Source organism: Muscardinus avellanarius (assembly GCF_963383645.1).
Source record: "Muscardinus avellanarius genome assembly, chromosome: 7".
In the NCBI taxonomy this organism is placed as follows: domain Eukaryota; kingdom Metazoa; phylum Chordata; class Mammalia; order Rodentia; family Gliridae; genus Muscardinus; species Muscardinus avellanarius.
In genome coordinates, this window is record NC_137793.1 from 10,013,473 (window position 1) to 10,033,918 (window position 20,446).

General features: G+C 43.4%; 1 protein-coding gene across 3 annotated transcripts in view; it reads left to right on the forward strand.

Annotated features, from left to right (window-relative positions):
• Nucleotides 1–19,485: 19,485 nt before the first annotated feature.
• The window catches only part of CYFIP2 (cytoplasmic FMR1 interacting protein 2), a gene marked incomplete at both ends in the record, with an annotated part of 114,600 nt that continues 113,639 nt past the window's right edge, over nt 19,486–20,446 (forward strand). For 2 of the 3 annotated variants that reach the window (XM_080698483.1, XM_080698484.1), the window contains one exon: nt 19,495–19,611. In XM_080698483.1, coding sequence (XP_080554609.1) covers nt 19,495–19,611 — 117 coding nt within the window. Of the gene's footprint in view, nt 19,612–20,446 lie in introns of all 3 variants that reach the window. The other variant, XM_080698485.1, reaches the window with a different exon arrangement.

Here is a 20,446-nt window from a genome sequence, read left to right on the forward strand (position 1 = left end):
TATAAAGAAGTTTATGAGTGCTATGGGGATCCAGAGAAATGAAAATACTATGGGGTTTGACTGGCCAGGCCTCTGCAGAAGAGGTTTGCCTTGACCTGGGCATTGACCAATGGGTAAGATTTAGGAAAGGGAGAGGACATTCCACACCAGAGTGGCAAGAGCTAAAGCACAGGCACAAAGCAAGGAGGTCCTAGGAAAGACTTTTAGTCCCTTGTATATCTTGGCTACAGTAGCTGCATGTTGGCGAAGTATGGCCTTGAAGGAAGCTCTTCGATGGAAGGTTTAGTCTTTTTTTTTTTTTTTTTTTAGTGGTACCGGGGATGGAACCCTTCTACCTCTGGTCTACACTTGCAGACCTATTTTATATTTTTGTTTGGAAACAGGGTCTTTTAAACCAGCAAGGTTGGCTTCAAACCTGCGGGATCCTCCTGTCTCTACCTCCCAAGCGCGGGGATTACAGGCGTGCGCCACCACACCCGGCTAGTCTTCTTCTTTTAATGCTTTTGAGTTGAAAGTGCCAGGAGAGAGACTCAACTCCAGTAATTCTATTTATTTATTTATTTATTCATTCATTTTTATTTTTTGTGATACTGAGGATTGAATTCAGGACATTCTATCTCTGAGCTATAGCCCTAGCCATTTTTATTCATTATTTAGAAACAGGGTCGGTTTCACTAAATGCTGAGGCTGTCCTTGAACCTGCGATCCTCTTTCTGCCTCCCAAATTCTGGAATTGCAGGTACACACTACCATGTCTGGCTCAAATCCAGTAATTTTCTTTTTAAGCGGGACCAGGGATGGAACCCAGGGATCTTCTACCTCCAGGCTACACCCACAACCCTATTTTATTTTTTATTTGGAAATAGGATCTCACTAAATTGCTGAGGCTGGCTTTGAACCTACAATCCGATCCTCCTGTTCTCAGCTTCCCATGAGCTGGGATTACAGGCTGGGATTGCATACTGAATCTGGCTCAGATTCAGCAGTTCATTGTTTTTCCTTTTTTTCCCCCGCTGTGATACTAGAGGTTGAACCCAGGGTTGCTCTACCTCTGAGCTCTACCCAGCTCTTATTCTTTTTATTTTGAAACAGGGTCTCATTAAATTACTCCATGCTGGCCTTGAAGCTTTGATCCTCCTGTCTCCGCCTCCAGAGTACTAGGATTACAGGTGTGTTCCACTATGCTCAGCTTATTTTTGTGTGTTTTAAATATAAACAAAACAAAAATTGACAATATTAACAGGCTTAATACCTCCGATCGTACATCTAGTCCCCCAAGGCTACACTATTTTCTCTCACTCAACAGGAGAAGAACATGCAGGTATGGGGACACTCTGAACCTGTTGGGGTGAATCCTCAGCCCAGGAACTCAGGATTTGCAGGGTCCTTGGCTAACGTGACGGACAAGAATTTCAGCACGTGCCAGTCAGAGACATGGACAGGGGTGTCTTGGGGGCAAAGGGAAGAAATACATATTCAAGAGAGAATGTGGGCCACATCAAGATGAGGAAGGCCTTTTGGGGAGCTCAGGGCTCTCTTCTTATAGGGGACTTTCGTGAGGGGTGGTCTAGAGGAGGATGTGTGAGGATGCTCTCAGTCCGGTGGTCCCCAGGCAGTTTGTGGTGGTCTGGTGGTCTGGTCAGCTGCAGGGTGGATGATCTCAGTCTGGTAGTCCTGAGGTGCTTCCTGGTGGTCTGGTCCACCTTAGGGTCCTCAGGCTGGCTGGAGTCCTCATTAGCTGATAACAGATCTAAGTTAGAGTGTCCTAAATTATAGGTTTCTCAAAATATCATACCTGCCTTGTTATCAATGCACGGGGCAATTATAGTTTCTTTTAGTTAACTCTAGGATCTGCAGGTTTCCCAGGAATGTGGGAGAGTCAGGCGTGGGAAAGAGACCTGGTTTGTGGACTAGAGGCTGAAGCTCTTCAGCTCCAGGTGCTTATATTAATTTATTTTACTTTTCCTTCCTGTCTGTCTCCTTTCTACCTACTTATTTCTTCTATCCTATGTCACACCATCTCCTCACATATAATACCCAGTACCTTGTTTTTTACTTTTAATTTTAATTTTGTGGTACCAGGGATGGAACCCAGGGACATTCTACCTCCGAGCTACACCCTGGCCCTATTTTCTTAGTCTTTGTATTTTTGAAACAGGGTCTCCCTGAGTTAGGAAGGGCCTCTCTAATAGCTGAGATTGTCCATGAACTGCGATCCTCAGGTCTCAGCCTCCCAAATGCTGGGATTACAAGCATGCGCCACCACGCCCAGCTATTTATTTTTACGGCACTGGGAATGGAACCCAGGGGCATTGTACCTCCAAGCTACACTCCCAGCCTTATTTTTTAGTCTTTGTCTTTTTTAAACAGGGTCACACCGAGTTTCACCGAGGCCTCGCTAACTAGCTGAGACTATCCATGAACCGCAATCCTCCTGTCTTCACCTCCCAAATGCTGGGATTACAAGTGTGCACCACCACACCCAGTACACCCAGGATATTGTTGATAAACATCGGTACTTGGACTGTGAGTGCAGTTTTGCACGACTATGTTCTTACACGGTGTCTGACCTCATCACTGTCTGTTACCAGGCCAACTTCTATGTTTTACACACCGGGAAATTTGCCCTTGTACAGTGAGTGGAAACGTACAAGTCGGTCTCCGCGTCGAGCCACATTCAAGCTGCACTTTCCCAGTGATGAAGCTGAGCTCTGCACATTCCGATTTGGGGTCAAAGCTGCAGTTTCACTCTGTTCCCACAGCAGATGCAGTGACTTCTCTTTCTGGGTGTTAGCAGGTGCCCCTGAGGGGCAGCTCCTGTCCCCAGGTGCAGTAACATTGGTGCTTTGCCCGTGGCGGCTGCCTTGGGCCCTGGGGAAGCGAATCTGCAGGCCGCTGTGGGTGGCATGAGCTCCACACCTCCCCTCCTGGGAGTTCTGGGGCCACACCCCTGCACTGCGGAGTCTGCCTGCTTTGATTATCAACAGAAAGGCTTCTTCAACCCTGACAACACAGGAAAATGGTATAGCAAGCCCGTTCACCTCACTAAAGCCTTTTTCTCTGCTGCTTTATAAAAAACAAAAACAAAACAAAAAACAAACAACCAAAAAAGACAACAAGAAAACAATAACTGGAGGCCTTCTGCAGAGGCCCAAGTCCAGGCTGACCGGGACTTCTCTGGCCCTGGCCTCTAGACCCCTGAGTGAACAGAATCTATAGGTGATGATCTCTGATCCCCAAAGACAGGCGGCAGCGAGGCACTTAGCCTGCCTTTCAAGTAAGCGCTCTGTACTGACCGGAGGTCTGAGCAGCTGGCACAGGAGCCTTGGGCTGTCAAATTTACAGTTTTGAGCAAAGCAATACATACCCATGCTTAAAAAGCAAAAATAGCACTGAACGACTCACAATGAAAAATAACCAGGCAGCCTACCTTCCCTGGGGCCTGCTGCTTCTCCCTGGGAGCTACCTCACCCTCTCTTCCCGTAGTGGCCTCCGCGTCTCTAAACCACAGGCTTGCGCTGCCCTGTCCCGACTCACCTATTCTGCGCCTGGTCCACCCACTTCCAGCTGTGATGAAGGTTTCGCTTTTGGAGGCCATCTTCCCACTCCCATTTCCCAACAGAGTAAAAACTCCATTTTAACCTCAAAGCATGTTTAAGTTATTTATATTAGTCAGCTGTAGTAGTGGAAAAAACTAAAAGGCCTGATAATATTCTTTGACTGTATTATCATTATTATTATTATTATTATTATTATTATTATTATTTTCTATGCTGTATATTGAAACCAGTGTCTTGCACATGCTTGGCAAGCATCCACCACTGGATTTCTTTTCTTAGATGGCTTTTTATGGGGCGGGCGGGTATACAAAGGGAAATATACCAAGCCAAGCCCGTGCATATGCACCGCTTTGAATCTCATTACGATGTGTAATTACATTGAACCAATAAAAGTATAAAAATAAAATAAGGCTGGGCGTGGTGGAGCACGCTTGTAATCCCCGCGCTTGGGAGGCGGAAACAGGAGGATGGCGCAGGTTCGAAGCCAGCCACGCGCGCTGGCTTAGGAGACCCTGTTTCCAAATAAAAATGTAAAAATAGGTCTGGGAGTGTAGCCCAGAGATAGAAGGGCTTCCAGGAACCCCAGTACCACCAAAAATAAATAAATAAATAAATAAATAAATAAATAAATAAATAAAATATACAAAGTTAGAATCCACCCACCCTGCCTTCCTTTCTTTTTCTCCTTTAAAATATTCCTTTCTTTCTTTTAAAGCTCTGCTACATCAGGGATTGTCGAGTTTCCTGGTGTTCCCGGGAGTTTGCGGTGTTGGGGGTCTCCGTTTCCTCATCAGTAGAAAGAGAGCTCAGGGGGAGAGCTAGAGGCCCTCCTTGTTTATTCTGAACCTCAAAGTTCACCCCTCCACTTAGCTCAGCTCACCGCAGGGCTTTTATCATCTCAGAAGTGTTTCTTGTAGGGTAGAGGAGCAGGGAGAACCGGCAAAAAGAAAGCAAAAAAAAAAGAAAAAAATGGGCCGGGGGCAGTGAATGTGCATGCTGCTCTGTCTGCTCCACCACGGCCCCAGGTTGGTTTTGGTCACTGCTGTCCCTGTTCGTGGGCAAAGCGCTATAGCCACATAGCCCTCAAGCTGTGATCTGTCTGCAGCTCTCTTTGTACCCCTCCTGCTTATATTGTACCCAAAGTGGTCATAAAGAATTTAGATATTTTGCAAAGAGCCTTATCAAGACATAGTTATCAGGTGTGGTGGTGCACACTTGTAATCCCAGTACTTGGGGGGGCCTGAGACAGGAGGTTCGCAGGTTCTCAGCCAGCCTCAGCTCCTTCATGAGGCCTTCTGCAACTTAGTGAGCCCCTGTTTCAAAACAGAAAATAAAAAATAGCGCTGAGGGTGTAGCTTGGATGTAGGATGCCCCTGGGTTCGGTCCCCAGTATCACACACACAGAGTTGGCATACTTTACAATTCACCTGCTTATACCATATAGGACAGTGGTTGTTAGTATGTTCACAGAGTTATAGAATCACGATCACACAATTGTAGGGCATTTTTAGCACCCCAGAAAGAAGCCTCATGTTCCTTAAGCAGAACCACTGATTTCTCCCACCCAATACTACCCCAGTCCTGGGCCACAGCTAATCTACTATATGTCTCCACATAATTGCCTGTTCTGGATCTGTTGTATAAATTGTATCATAAAGCGTAAAGCCTTTTGTGATTGGCTTTTTCTTTTAACTTAGTATAATGCTTTTAAGATTTAGGCCTCTATTCAGGGTTGTAGAATGTAGCTGTACTGAAGTCCTTTTGATGACCAGATAATATTCCGTTGTATGGTTGTACCACATCTGGTTTATCTTTCATCAATTGAAAACTTGGGGTATGTTTCCAGTTTCTAACCATTATAGGTAATACTCCTCTGAACATTAATGTTCAAGTTTTGTGTGGACATATATTTGTATTTCTTTGGGAATATACCTAAGAGCAGACTTGCTGGGCTCTATGATAATGTTTAAACATTTTGAGGATCTTTCCATCTGTTTTTCAAATTTGCTACAGCATTTTATGTTCCACCTAGAAGCAGTGGTTCTGGTTTGCCCCACATGTCCTTTTTATTATAGCTCTCCTAATGGATAGAAAGTGGTGTCCTCGTGTTTTGATTTGCATTTCCCTGGTGACTATCAATATTAGTCATGTACTTACTGGCTATCTGTACATCTTCTTAGGAGAAAAGTATATTGAGATCATTTACCTCTTTTTGAAATTGGGTTGTCTTTTCATGACTGAGTCTTAAGAATTCTTTATCTACTTGGCAGACACAGGATTTGCAAACATTGTCTCACATTCTTTGGATTGTCTTCCATTGTTTTTTAAAATTTTTCATTGGTGCATTATATTCATACATCATAATGGGGTAAAAAAAAAACTTGTGTTGTCTTTCATTTTTTTAATGATTGTCCTTTGAAGCACAAAAGTTTTTAATGTTGTTGATGTCTAATTTATCTCTATTTTATTTTTTGTGTGTGTGGTTTTTATCCTACTACATATTTCAAGGTCACTGAGGTTTATTCCTATGCTTTCTTCTGAGATCTATAGTTCTCTTACGTTTAGGTTTTCGATCCATTTTGAGTTAGCATGTTATATGGTGTGAGGAAGGGGTCAAACTGTATCCATTTGCATGTGGATATCCCGTTGTCCTGGCACCGTTTTTTTTTAAAGGAAGGGAAGTATTCTTTTTTCATTGACTTATCTTTCTACACTTGCCAAAAATCAATAGACCATAAATGCGAGGGTTTATTTCTTGTTTATCAGTTCAGCTCCGCTCTATGCCTGTGCTTGTGACAGCACCACACTGTTTTAATTATTGTAGCTTTGCAGTAAGCTCTGAAAACAGGATGTACGAGTGCTCCGGTTTTGTTATTCTTTTTCAAGATCCTTAAGCCCCTTGAATTTCCATATGAATTTTAAGATCAGTTTGCCAACATTTGCACAGAAGCCAGCTGAGATATTTATTTATTATTTATTTATTTATTTATTTATTTATTTATTTATTTATTTATTGTGGCACTGGGGATGGAACCCAGGGTAACTCTACCTCCCAGGTATACCCTCAGCGCTATTTTATTCTTTTACTTTGAAACAGGGTCTCAGTAAGTTGTAGAGGCCTCAGTAAGTAGCTGAGGCTGGCTGTGAACCTGCGATCCTCCTGTGTCTGCCTCCCAAGTTCTGGGATTACAAGTGTTTACCACCACTCCTGCACCAGCTGAGAATTTTGTAGAGACAGTGTTGCATCTGTGGTTTGACTTGGGGAGAACTGCTGTCTTAACAGTGTTAAGCCTTCTAATCTATAATCATGGGATATCTTTTTATTTATTTAGGTTGTCTTTAATTTTTTAGCAGTTTTATAGTTTTCAGAGTATGTTTTACACCTCTTTTTTGAAATTTCCCCTAAGTACTGTGTTCTTTTGTTGAAAGTAATTTTTTTTTAGAATTAGGAAAAAAAACAGAATAAATTACAAATTTTAAAATTCCATTAGACTCCACAACAATTACAAGTCCAAAAATAGACTGCTGACACCTGACAACTGTTTTCTCCACAATTTGATCAAATATTCTTTTTTCTTCTTTTAACTGACACATTATGTGTACATAGAATAGTGAGATTTGTAGTAACGTATTTGTTGTTACATATTGTTGTTACGTGCACGTACAGAACTTTGATACTATTATAAATGGAATTGTTTTTCTAATTTCATCTTCAGATTGTGCATTGCCAGTATATAGAGGTACAACTGGCTTTTATCAGTTTTAGCACTAATGTGGTATCCTGCAACCTCACTGAACGTATTTATTGGTTGTAATAGATTTGGGGCAATCTAAAATAATTTACATATCAGATCATGCCATCTGCAAACAGAGATAGCATCCTGTCTTTTTTTTTTTTCCTAATCTGGCTACCTTTTATTTAATTTTTTTGCCTAATGCCCTAGCTAGTACTTCCAATAAAATGTTGACTAGAAATGGTGAGAGGGAAATTCTTTGCCTTGATCCTCATCCTAGAAGGAAAACGTTCTATTTTTCAGCATTGAAACTGATATTAGCTAAGGATTTTGTTTGTTTTGTTTTTATTATTTTCTTGTAGCTGTTCTTCATCAGATTGAGGAAGTTTCCCTCTATTACTAGTTTTTGGGTGGTTTTATCATGAATGGAGCATGAGATTTTTTTTCCTCACCCATTGAGCACATCTTTACTGAGTTTCAAATGCAAGTTCAGTGTAGAAACTGAGTGTGAATTAGTCACAGGCCTGCGCGCTCAAGGAGTTTATAGTTTAGGACAGAGGCAAAAACGTGGTAAATCATGTATGAAATATTGAAGGACCAAACAGGGATTCAAGTAGGGCTTGGGGACAGCAGTAAGGTGATTGGGTGCTGCTCATGGTGGTGCACACGTGTAATCCCTGCAACTGTGGAGGCCGAGGCAGGAGGTTCACAAATTCATGGGCAGCCTGGGGCCCTTAGTGAGATCTCATATTGAAACAAAATTCTTAAAAGGGGCAGGGATAAGCCGAGTATGGTAGCACACAACTGTAAACCCAGTACTTGGGAGGCTGAAACAGGAGGCTCAGGTTTGAGGCCAGCCTCAACAGTTTAGCAAGACCCTACACAACTTAGCGGGACCCTGCTTCAAAATAAAAAGAAATAAATAAAAGGGCTGAGGGTAGAGCTTGGAGGGAGAATGTCTTTGGGTTCAATTCCCAGGATTTAAAAAAAAAAAAAGAAAAAGGTCCTGTTTTCCGTAGCTCTCTTCCTGCTCTGGGATCCTTCCTTCTCCAGGATTTTATGCTTTGTGGAGTTTTTGCGTCTACACTGGGTGATCTGTTTACACCGGATGGTCCGCTTTCTCTGTCTTGCACGGCTCTTCCTCTCCATCTCTGCTTCGCTCTTGGCTCTCAGTGTCTGCAAGGCTCTGAGCCCGAGGCTTAATTTTACAGATTAGTACAGGTAATACCCCAAAATGGCTCCAGGTGGCTTCCGTGTGGTGTAAAGCCACAAGGTCTGACCCTGGAATGAGTGGATTGTTCCTGCAAAACTTGCACTTGGCCCATCCTGCTCCGAATAAGCTTCTTGGTCCCTTCTGGAGTTCTTGTAAGATGAGCAGGGGCAATTTTGCCCTGCGTGGCTTCTGTGAGGAAGCCGGCTGTGGCGGAGCACTGAGCCGCGGAGCCTCCTCTGTCACGAGCGTCAGTGCCTGCAGTGTCCAGACCCACCAGCCCATGCCCATGGGAGCAGGGTGTGCGAGCACCAGGTCTTTTTTTTTTTTTTTTTTTTTTGCAGTACTGGGGATGGAACCCAAGGGGCACTCTACCTCCGAGCTACACCCCCAACCCTATTTTGTTTTTTATTCTTTATTTTGAAACAGGGTCTCACTGAGTTGCAAAGGGCCTCACTAAGTAGTAGCTGAGGCTGTCTGAGAACCTCGATCCTCCTGTCTCAGTCTCCCAAATGCTGGGGTTCTACGCATACGCCACCACGCCACGCCTGGCTTCGTCAGATTCTTGTTTCTTTCTTTCTTTTTTCTTTTTTTTTTTTTTTGCTTAGTAGAATATTGTCCCCCATTTTTTTTAATGATACTGGGAATTAAACCCAGGGGTATTCTCCCTCCAAGCTATACCCTCAGCCCTTTATTTATATATTTATTTATGTGTGTGTGTGTGTGTGTGTGTGTGTGTGTGTGTGTGTGTGTGTGTGTGCTGGGGATGGAACCCAGGGGCCGTCTACCTCTGAGCTACACCCCTAATCCTATTTTATTTTGAAACAAGGTCTCAGTAAGTTGTGGGGAACCTCAGTGAGTTGCTGAGGTTGTCACCAACCTGCGATCCTCCTGTCTCAGCCTCCCAAGAACTGGGATTACAGGTGTGTGCTACTGCTCCCAGCCCCCATTTCTTTAAATTGAGACAATCTAAGCCTCCCTTTTACCTATTTTTATATGTACCTGGTGTGTGTGTGTGTGTGTGTGTGTGTGTGTGTGTGTGTGTGTGTGTTCATGTGTTGCAATGGTTAGGGCTGGGGTCAGGGTGTGTATATACATGTGTACATACCTGTGTAATTGTGTGAATGCATAGCCTCAAGCTGGGAAACTCACAGATGAGTGGAATATTTCTTGGCCTCTTGATGGTTTGGGGTCCCAAAGATAACAGTTGCCTAATCTTCCTAGCTTGGCAGAGTTTGTTTTTTATTTGTTTTTGTTTTTTGTGAGGAAGGAAAAGACTGGGGGAAAAAAATACGCCTGGCATCTCTCTAAGAGGTGCAGAAGCAGGCATGCCCTAGGAGGAAGAGCAGAGAACTGGATGGTATCGCATTTCTCTGTGACCTTGAATGCAAGCATGCATTCTCCTGCACAGTGTCCTCCTTAGAAAACAGAAATAACCTCTGCCCGCTCAGCTCAGATCTGCAGGGTCTTTGAGAGGGCGGAGCTTGATGTGAAAGAGCTGCGGATTGGCCGGAGTCGCCTCATAGCAAGGATGCCTCCCTTTTTGGTAGGAGAATTGTTAATGATGTTTAATTCAACCTCTGTATGGAAATAAACCATAGACTTGCTAATCTTAAAAAAAAAAAAATTATGTGCCGGGTGATGCACGCTCGTAAACCCAGTCCTTAGGAGGCTGAGACAGGAGGATTGCAGGTTCAAGGACAGCCTTAGCAAGCAGTGAGACTCTCATCAACCTAGCGAGACCCTGTTTCAAAATAAAAATAGGACTGAAGGTGTAGCTTGGAGGTAGCATGCCTTTGGGCTCAGTCCCCAGTACTCCCCACACACAATTATGAGGACCCCTGTTCTGGACTGAGCTCTGGCACTGAGCCCCAACAGGTTAGAACAGACTAAATTTGTTGTGGTTTTTGTCTTTTGATTCTGACATTTCCTGAATGCCTTCTTTGGTGCTGTGTACTGTGCTAAAACAGACTCGCTCGTGCTGAGTGCCTGTAATTAAACCCAAACATTAAGAAAGCAATTAGATCCTAAAACAGGGCAGTTTCTCCTGAAAACAGAGAATTCCAATGTACCCAAGTCAGCATGGAAATCCCTTCCATTTCAACCCTTACAGAAAAGTAACCTGAAATCACCCGGATCAGGTGTTGGGGCCGGTGTGTCGTCTTGTTCTCACCTTACGAAACCCGCTGTTCTCCTGTACAGTGGGAGCTCTCGGTGTAGTTTGGAGAATAGAGGCCTCTCTGATTCTTGAATTGTGCATAAAAGCCAACTGGGTCTCGAACTAAATGCATCTTTTTTTGTTGTTTGACGCTAGCATTTCCTGACGCTTTCTCTGGTGCTGGGTACTGTGCTAAGTAGCCCACTGTGCTCTAGGGTTATCGAATCCTCAGCATAAATCACTGAGAACAAACTCAGCTATAAACTATCGGCCTTTTACAGAGAAGGAGGCTGAGGTTCAGAGAGGTTAAATACTGTGCTCGTGGCTAGATGGCTGGCACGCGGCAGATGAAGATTAAACCCCAGACCCACTCGACTAACCTAGTATTTCCCTTCAGTAAAAATACCTTACGTTTCAATTTTCTTTCCAGAAAGTCAAAAGGACAGTGATGATGAGATCTGTTAACAGAGTCTGTTTTCAGAGCCTCAGGGGTTTTGTTGTGGATATCAGAATCTGTACGTCTACAGTCCCTCTCCTACCACCCATCCTTCTTCTTCTTTTTTTTTTTTAGCAGATCTGGGGATAGAACCCAGGGGCATTTGACCTCTGAGATACACCTACTGCCCTATTTTTTATTCTACCTTTCATCACTAAGTAGCTGAGGCTGTCCGCGAACCGGGATCCTCTGGTCTCAACCTCCCGAATGCTGGGATTATAAGCATGCGCCATCACCCATCCTTGTGGGACCCACCTGCTCTTGCTCTGGCTGAAGCCTGAAAGCCTTTGTCACAGCTAGTTACCTACTAGTTATTACTTCTCTCAGTGAAACCAGGCTACTGACCTTAAGATGCTCAATTTAAATCTGCCGTGGATGCCCCGCACAGCGATCACAGCTTTGTTTGGTAAATGATGCTCCCAGAGCACTATTCATTTTTAAAATATTTCACTAATTTCCTTTCCAAAAGGAAGACCAAATGGACTCATGTTCATAGATTGAACATAAAGAATTATTCTCATTTGCAATGTTGCATAACAGGCGAGTGACTCTGGCCAGAAAAGAAATATTGTTTCATGTATTTCCCTGTTCGAATTTCCACAATGTTTTTTCTCTCTTGATTGATGTGGGTTTGGCAGTGACTTCCAGCACTCTAGCTAAGAAGGTCTGATTTCCTGCTCCCCGAGACAGCGAATGATCTCCAATTATACACACAAATCCATCAGAGAAGCTGTATTCACGAAGAGAAAAGAAAGACTGTGTTATAGAAACAGAGACTCTTCATGTATTGGCTCTGTGGGTTGATCACTTACTGATTTTCTTGGGAAAGGAAGAGTACAGGGGTCCTGTTATGTTTCTGTAAGGGTTATTCTGGTAAATGGAAAATTTGATGTTGGAGAAGCCAAGAAGAAACTCAGATTTTAGGAGAAAGAAAAAGAAAAGATCTTAGCGGGTGGGAGGACTATCAGGGAGTGAGTCAGCCCCTGGAAGAAAGAATGGAATTTAGATAAGAACTGGCAGCTTTTACACTGCGCAGAAGACTTTAGTGGGAATCTTCAAACGTACATAAAATTGTATAGAAAAAATAGGATAAATCCCTACATATGGATTGTTATTAACTCTCAGCTGAATTTGTTTCACGTCACTCTTCTTCCATCTAGTAATTATTTGGGTCCAAATAATTTGTTTTATCATTCTACTTATTTCTAGAAGACAAGGGATCTTTTTTTCTTTGGCAGAACTGGAATTGAACCCAGGGGCATTCTACCTCCAGGCTCCACCCCCAGCCCTATTTTTTATTCTTTGTTTTGAAGCAGGGTCTCACCGAGTTGTGGAGGGCCTCACTGAGTAGCTGAGGCTGGCTGTGATCCTTTGATCCTCCTGTCTCAGTCTCCCAAAGACTGGGACTGCAAGCATGCGCCACCAGCTCAAGGGATTATTTATGTATTTGTTTGTTTGTTTATTTGCAGTACCGGTGATGGAACCCAGGGGCATTCTACCTCCAGGTTTATTCTTTATTTTGGAAACAGGGTCTCACTAAGTTGCAAAGGCCCTCACTAAGTAGCTGAAGCTGGCCACAAACAGCGACCCTCCTGTCTCAGCCTCCCAAATGCTGGGATTACAAGCATGAACCACCACACCCGGCTTGTTTTATTCTTTATTTTGAAACAGGGTCTCACCAAATTACAAAGGGCCTTACTAAGTAGCTCAGGCTGGCCCCGAACCATGATCCTCCTGTCTCAGCCTGCCAAATGCTGGGATTACAAGCGTGCGCCACCACACACCTGGCTCAAGGGATTTTTTAAAAACATAACTTTGATCATCATTGTCATGTCTTAAAAATTATTTCCTTAAAATTATCAATTTTCTCATAAATGTTATAATTTTATTTTTGTGGTGGTTTATTTGGAATAAAATATATTAAGGATCCAGGCATACATTTGTGGTCCTGTGTTCAATCTCCAGTGGTCAATAGCTTCTCTCTCTTCTCTCCATATATATATATATTTATTTGTCCTTTCATTTAATCAGTTAAAGGCACTGCGTGGCGGGTGCAGGACAGCGTGTTGTGTATTGCACTGTGCCGGTTACATCCCTGTGGTGCTGTATAACACGTTCTTCTATCCTCCGGTGAATTGGGATCAAAGACCAGATGAGGTGCAGGTGTCTCTTTTTGGATCCCACAGCCTTTGTAGGCCTGACGGTGTGTCTTTCTATCAGGGGGCACACATGCCTGCTTGTCTTTTACTTGGTGATTTCACAGCTGCAGGAGACCAGAGCCTCCATCCATTGGTCCTTCGGGGTTGGAAAACAGCAATATTGCAGTGGTCAGTTTTTCTGAGAAAAAGAAAAACAAACATCTCTTTCTTCTTCAATTTGGTTGTCTAGTGGTATTGTTTATTTTGTTGTTATTGTTCGTTTGTTTGTTTTAGAAAAGTCAGGTTAGTTGCTTCTCTTTGTTTCCTAATTTTCAACCTAAAAGTTGGCTCACAGGCAGTAACAAAGTAATAAAGCCCAAGTTCATACTAAGTGTGTTTTTGTTTGTTTGTTTTTTGGGTTTGTTTTTGTTTTGGGTTTTGTTTTTGGTGGTACCGGGGTTCTTGGAAACCCTTCTACCTCCGGGTTACACTCCCAGACCTATTTTATAGTTTTTATTTGGAAACAGGATCTCTTAAGCCAGCGAGCCTGGCTTCGAACCTGCATGATCCTCCTGTCTCCACCTCCCAAGCGCGGGGATTACAAGCGTGCACCACCACGCCCGTTTTTTTTTTTTTTTTTTTTTTATGAGCTCATGGATTTAAGCATGTTGGCTGTGGCATTAGTTCACTGCGGTTGTGCTAATCGATTCTCACCTCTCTGTGGCCCACAGAAGCTGCTTAAGTTGGTTCCTGGGTTTCTTTGACACAACCCCAGGGATATATGAGATGGATAGCTTCCTTTATTCCTGATATGACAAGATGGTCTAGCTATTCTTATCCATTTTTTAAAAAATCCAGTCCTGGATTCAAGGAGCACTGATTCCTTTAGTAAAAAATGATACTTACAGACCACAATCTGGATGCTTACAGTGCTCATAGTTTGGTCATTATTTCAAGGTTATTTTGGTGAAGAGGAATGCACAGATATTGCTGGGCGTGGTGACTCATGCTTTTAATCCCAGCATTTGGGAGGCTGAGATAGGAGGATCATGGTTCGAGGCCAGCCTCAGCTACTTAGTGAGGCCTTCTACAACGTAGTGAGACCCTGTTTCAAAATAAAGAATAAAAAATAGTGCAGGGGATGTAGCTTGGAGGTAGAATGCCCCTGGGTTCTATCCCCAGTATTACACAGAAAAAGAAACGCACAGATATACGCACAAATCTATACATAGACATATATGTGTATACACACTTATGCTTGTATACAGACACATCTACATATACACATACATATTTATGTGTATACATATTTGTGTATATGTATATTAAAAATAATCCCATTATAAATTTCTACTGAAACTGAAATTTCTACCTTCAGTTCCTATTTAGGAATAGAGATGCTCCCTGACAGGCTGGTGTTACTTACTAATAAATCCATCGTGAAAGAGTACTGCACCACTTATCGCTAGCTCAGGAAAAGGCCCAAATTCAAAACTCACAGTTTCACAGACTGCGGCTTGCTTTTGTGCCACCGCAGGGCTGAGAGAGCAAGTGGAATCAGAGGTTGGAGGGTCTCTGTGTCGGGTTTTTACTCTTCAGTCTTAAATACACATCTCCTTTTTGCCACGTCAAGAGTGCTAGTTCTCAGCAATGTCAGGAGTAATAGAATTAGAGCATTTCATAATTTATCATTTCTTTTACCCTGAAATGTTTCCACATATTCTCGGTACAATAATGCATCAATACATTACTAAAAACAACATAAAAAATGTATTTTTGCCACAGTTTTTATTGCCTTTATTGTGGTAGTAGAGTTTGAACCCAGGAGTACTCTAACTCTGAGCTACACCCCCCAGCCCTATTTTTTATTCTTTATTTTGAAACAAGGTCAATAAGTTGGGGAGGGCCTCACTAGAACCTGCGATCCTTCTGTCTCAGCCTCCCAAGTACTGGGATTACAAGCGTGCGCCACCACGCCTGGCTTTTTTTTTTTTTTTTTTAATTCTTTATTTTGAAACAGGGTCTCACTAAGTTTCCGAGGTCCTCACTAAGTAACCGAGGCTGTCTGAACCGAGATCCTCCAGTCTCAGCCTCCCAAATGCTGGGATTACAAGCGTGCGCCACCACGCCCGGCTTTGGCTTTTTTTTTTTTTTTTTTTTTTTTTTGCTTTTAAAGTTTGTCACAACCTAAAAATCTGAATCTACTCTCAGATTACTGAATTATGATATCACCTGAAATGGTTCCTTCCTGTGTGGTCATACCAACTGATAACCATGTATATTCTTTGTTTTTAGTTCATTTAAATTTTTCTTTTCTGTGTTGCATGATATTATTTCTTTGTTTATTTGGTGCTAGGGATTAAACCCAGGGGCATTCTACCTCCATGCTACACCCCTGGCCTTACGTTATTTTTTTTAAAAAAACCAGGATCTCATCAGTTATGAAATACCTCACTAACTGGCTAGCTTTGAACCTGGGCTCCCCCAGGCAACCACACCCATCCTCTGTGTTGTATTTAAGTTTTATTTTATATGGATGGAAAACAGTTTCAGGGTCTCAAAGTCAAATCTACAAAACCAAGGTATATTCATAGCATTCTACCATTTTCCCCTTACCCCATAAGCTTATTTCCTCTTTTTCTACCTGTTTCAAAAAAGGTAGCCAATTTGGGACCGTATGTGGCTTACCCTTCCGTTGCTGTCTTGCTAGTAGAAGGCGCGCGTGTGGCTCTGCCTGCACTCTGCCTCCTTAGATAAGTGAGAGCGCGCTGTACATTCCTTATCCTGGAGATGGCCCAGAACTGCATGGAGAGACCTTTCTCACTGCACCGTATCCCTGCCGGCCCTTCCCCATGGAAGGCATCATGCTGCTGGTTCTCTGTGACCGGACATTTGTAACTTCTGGTTTTTGTGCTACTATGCACAAAATGCTCTTGAATGGCCTTGAATGCCACGCACATGCCCTGTGGCTCTGCCCTTTGCACTGTCGGATGCTTGGACTAGAATCCTAGAAGCAGGCTCGACAGCCAGAGGGTCTAATGCCTAGGGACATTTGTTAGGTATCTCCCAGTTTCCTTCGGGGGGGGGGGGGACGCGCCATTTCACGTCCCCACCAGCAGCTCACGAGAGGGCCTGCTCCTTCGAAGCCTTGCCCAGGGAACGTCTGGGCAAACCTTTTGCTTTTGGTCAGTCCAGTCAACGAGCAGTGTGTCTGCATGTAATTTTAACCCAGGTTTCTTTTATTGCAAATACAATAGCACACTTTCTCACGTGGTGGTCTTTCTCATAACATGGCCGGAGCCCAGGCATGTTATGATTAAGAAGCTATAGGTGTCATTCGCCGGCACAAGCCAGGCTAAGAACTACAACCAGAGAGTGTTCTCGAACATCAATGGAGCTGGGTATGAGGTCAGCCTATTATCATAAAGCAGAGTCTCACGGTGGGCATCTGAGCTCTTGGCAGGAAGTCTATGCAGTGAAGACACTGGGCTGTGATGCCAGACAACCCTGGGTCCCTGCCCTCTCCACCACTTACCAGCATTTGACCTTGCGAAATGACATGAACTCCGAGTTCCTGTTTGCTCATCTGTAAAACCAGAATAGAATGGTCATAGTACCTGTCTTCGTAGGGTTGACACAAGATTAAGACAGTAGAATGCCTGGTGGGGTGTCTCACAGAGTAAAGGCTAAAAAAAAAGCTACTGTTTAGTATTTTTTGACTTAATAAAGAGAGCTATTGGGTCTTTGGAGGCCAAAGACCAGGATACCATGTAAAATCACTATTCCCCTCCTTAAAATGTACTTAATAGCGATTTAAGAAAGAAGACAGTCTTTTTTATAATGAGTTGGTATCAGTGTTGCTGTAGAAGTAAAGGCCACGTTTAGACTTTAGTGGAGGAATATGAGAAAAGGAGGAAGCCTGGATGCGGACAGGACCTGAACCCACGGGAGGCCGGCTTCTGCAGAGGGGAAGTCTCTTCCCAGCTCCTGCGCCCTCACTGAATGGCCTCCTGCGTTGCCATGGTACCCGCCTAGGTTGGTGTGCCTGAGAACTTCTGAAGCGTGAGTCCAGTTAGCTGCTCACACAGGTGAAGCTCAGCTCTCAGCCCTCCTGGCCTTGGGCCTGCAGGGAAGACCAGCTAAGGTGCCGGCGTGACCTTGGCAGCTCTCTTAGCTCTTTGAAAGCCCTGGACCAAATCCTCCTGTGGATGGTCCTTTTGAAGCAGGGCTACTCTTTCTAACAGCCACTGACATTCACAGCAGAAATTCCAGCCCTGAAGCCTGAGCCCCACCTCCCCGGGCCTGGGGTGGGGAGAAAAGGGCTGGCACAGGGATCTTCTTACTCTTGTGTTAAGACATCTTCTATAACTGTTCTTAATGTTCCTGTAAAACTCAATTTCGTTTTGTGTTCATCGCTATTGCTTGTTGTATTTTGCTTTTTTTTTTTTTTGCTTCATTTATTTATTGTTTGTTGTTGTTGTTAAGTTTTTTTGTTTTGTTTTGTTTTTGGTACTGAGGATTGAACACAGGGGCAGTCTACCTTTGAGCTATACCCCCCCCCATTTTATATATTTTTTAAATTTTGAAACAGGGTTTCACTAGTTGCAGAGGACTTTGCTAAATTCCTGAAGCTGGCCGAGAAATTGTGATCCCCCTGTCTCAGCCTCTCAACTACTGGGATTACAAGAGTGTGCCACCACACCCAGTTATTTCTGTTTTTGTAATAGAAAGCCTCTCTATTCTTATTTCTTTGGGTTGGTTTTTTTCTGTCTTTAGATTTCTGAGTAGAAAAATAGGTTCATCGAGTCCTATTTTCTTATTTTCCACTAAGCACATTTAAGACATATACTAGTGCTCTTTGTCTTTTAGTTTTAAGTATTTTATGTTTTCCGTATGAATTCTTTGGTAGCTATGAATTACGCCCTTGTGCTTTATAAATTTTCAAGGATATGTTTTTTTTTTTTGCTATAATTTGCATCACTGATTTCTAACTTCATTGCATTATAATCAACAAATAACAGTTCTAGGATGTCATTTTTGGAAGAAATCTATGAGAACCTGATTTGCAGCCTAAGTTATGTATTATAATTTTCCCCAAACATATGGTGAGAAAATTGATAACAGATTATTCCAATATTCAATTTTCAGGGTCATAAATTCCTTTTTCTTCCTTTCTTTTCTTTGTTTGGACTGAGGTTTAAGCCCAGGGATGTTTTACCTTCAAGTTATACCTACAGCCCTTTTTTAATATTTTTCCTTTAAAACAGGGTCTCACTGAGTTGTTGAGGGTCTCACTGAGTTGTTGAGGGTCTCACTGAGTTGTTGAGGGTCTCACTGAGTTGTTGAGGGTCTCACTGAGTTGTTGTGGCTCAGCCTTCCAAGTACTAGGATTACAGGTACAACCACCACACTGGACTCTGAATTCTTAAAATAGCAATTAGGTCATGTTAATTAACTTCCTTGTTCAGATCCTTTTCAGCTTTCTTGCTTGGGAAATTATCATCCACATAAGCTACATTCTGCCGGGGTCCAAGACACACAAATATCCATGTAGGGCTGATTGGTTTGGTGTGGCCCATAAAACATACCCAGGCCAAGGAAGACGGACTCTCCCATCTTTGCAAACAGGATTGATTGGCACAAGTTGAATTCTTCCATCCCAGCTTATTTAGCCTATTAAATTGAGGCTCTGATCTCTAGTTAATGATCTTGGCTACCACAATCACGGATATCTGTGCTCTATAATAACTTAAGAGTAGAACGGATAAATAGCCTCTAAAGAACAGTAGGTGGAGAGCTGTGACCCGTGTCCACGTGTCTAACACTGGGCAAGGTCCTTTGCCATTGGTGGTGTGTTTGTGTGGGTATCCCATAAACTCTGAGCATTATTTTCTCATCAGTTACACGGACAGAAAATAATCTTCTGTGTTGGTCAAAGAGGGTTGTGGCGAGTCTCGGCCTAGATAATCGTCACAGCGTACTTTGGAAACTGCAAAGGGATCCTGAAATATCAAAGGCGTGGGCCGAGGACACCTTGGGCAGAGGTGGAACTGGTCTCTGCATCTTCTCTCCACATCACTGTCCAGAAGGAGCTTGGACAGGACGAGCTCAAAAGAAATGTTTGGAGACCCCTGAAGCTCATTCTCCCTTGTCCTTCTCTCTTCCTTTCTCTCAGTGCAGATCAGAGAACCTGCAGCCATGACCACCCACGTCACCCTGGAAGATGCCCTGTCCAACGTGGACCTGCTGGAAGAGCTGCCCCTCCCGGACCAGCAGCCATGCATCGAGCCCCCGCCCTCCTCCATTATGTACCAGGTGTGAGCCCAGGGACTCTGGGGCTCCCCGAAGAGGGTCTGCCCGCAGGCAGAGGGAAGGGGACCTACATGTGGGGAGTGAAAGGTCGAGAGCTGATGGAGTCCCCTGTGCACTTGAAGAGCCCAGTGTAGGGAAGAGATTAGCTGATAAATGTTCCCCCAGACTATTTCTCTCCCCCCGGGAGGGCTTGTTGATCTGCTCTGACCCCTAATACCTTCCCGGCTCTTCTTGCTGCTGCACCAACTAGGTTTTGGCAGCTCTGACCTCATGAATTAAAGATTGCAATTTTGAAACCCCTGGGGCCTGCCTGGGTAATTACTTTTCCTTCGTGTATGTGAGAGCTCTAAGGCTCCACACAGCAGCTGATGGCTCAGGGAAGTAGGTCATGGTCATGTGCTTTTGCCTCAGAGTAGATCTTGTGATAAACCACCCTCGGGTTGCACAAAACCTCAGTCCTGTCGGGGCACGGTGGGGAGGGCATCTGCCCAGCCAGAGTCGGCCTCGCAATGGCCTCTTGCCTCGGGTGTGCCAGGCCAGATTCCATTCTAAGAAACAGTGCGTTCATTGGGAATTTTCAACTGTGCCTAACCTTTGGTACTTCTTGGATAGCTAAATAGGATTAAATATAAGAATATATTTTTAGTTCCATTCAATAGATTTTTATTAAGCACATGTTTGAAGGTTCGGTTCATAAACTTGAATTGTTTATATCTTCTATTTGGTATAAATTGTAATTGTATACATTTTTATTATAAACAATTCAGTCTCCCTGTAACTATTGCCCCCTGCTCTCTATACATCTATACATTTTTACCAAATATATATATATATCTTT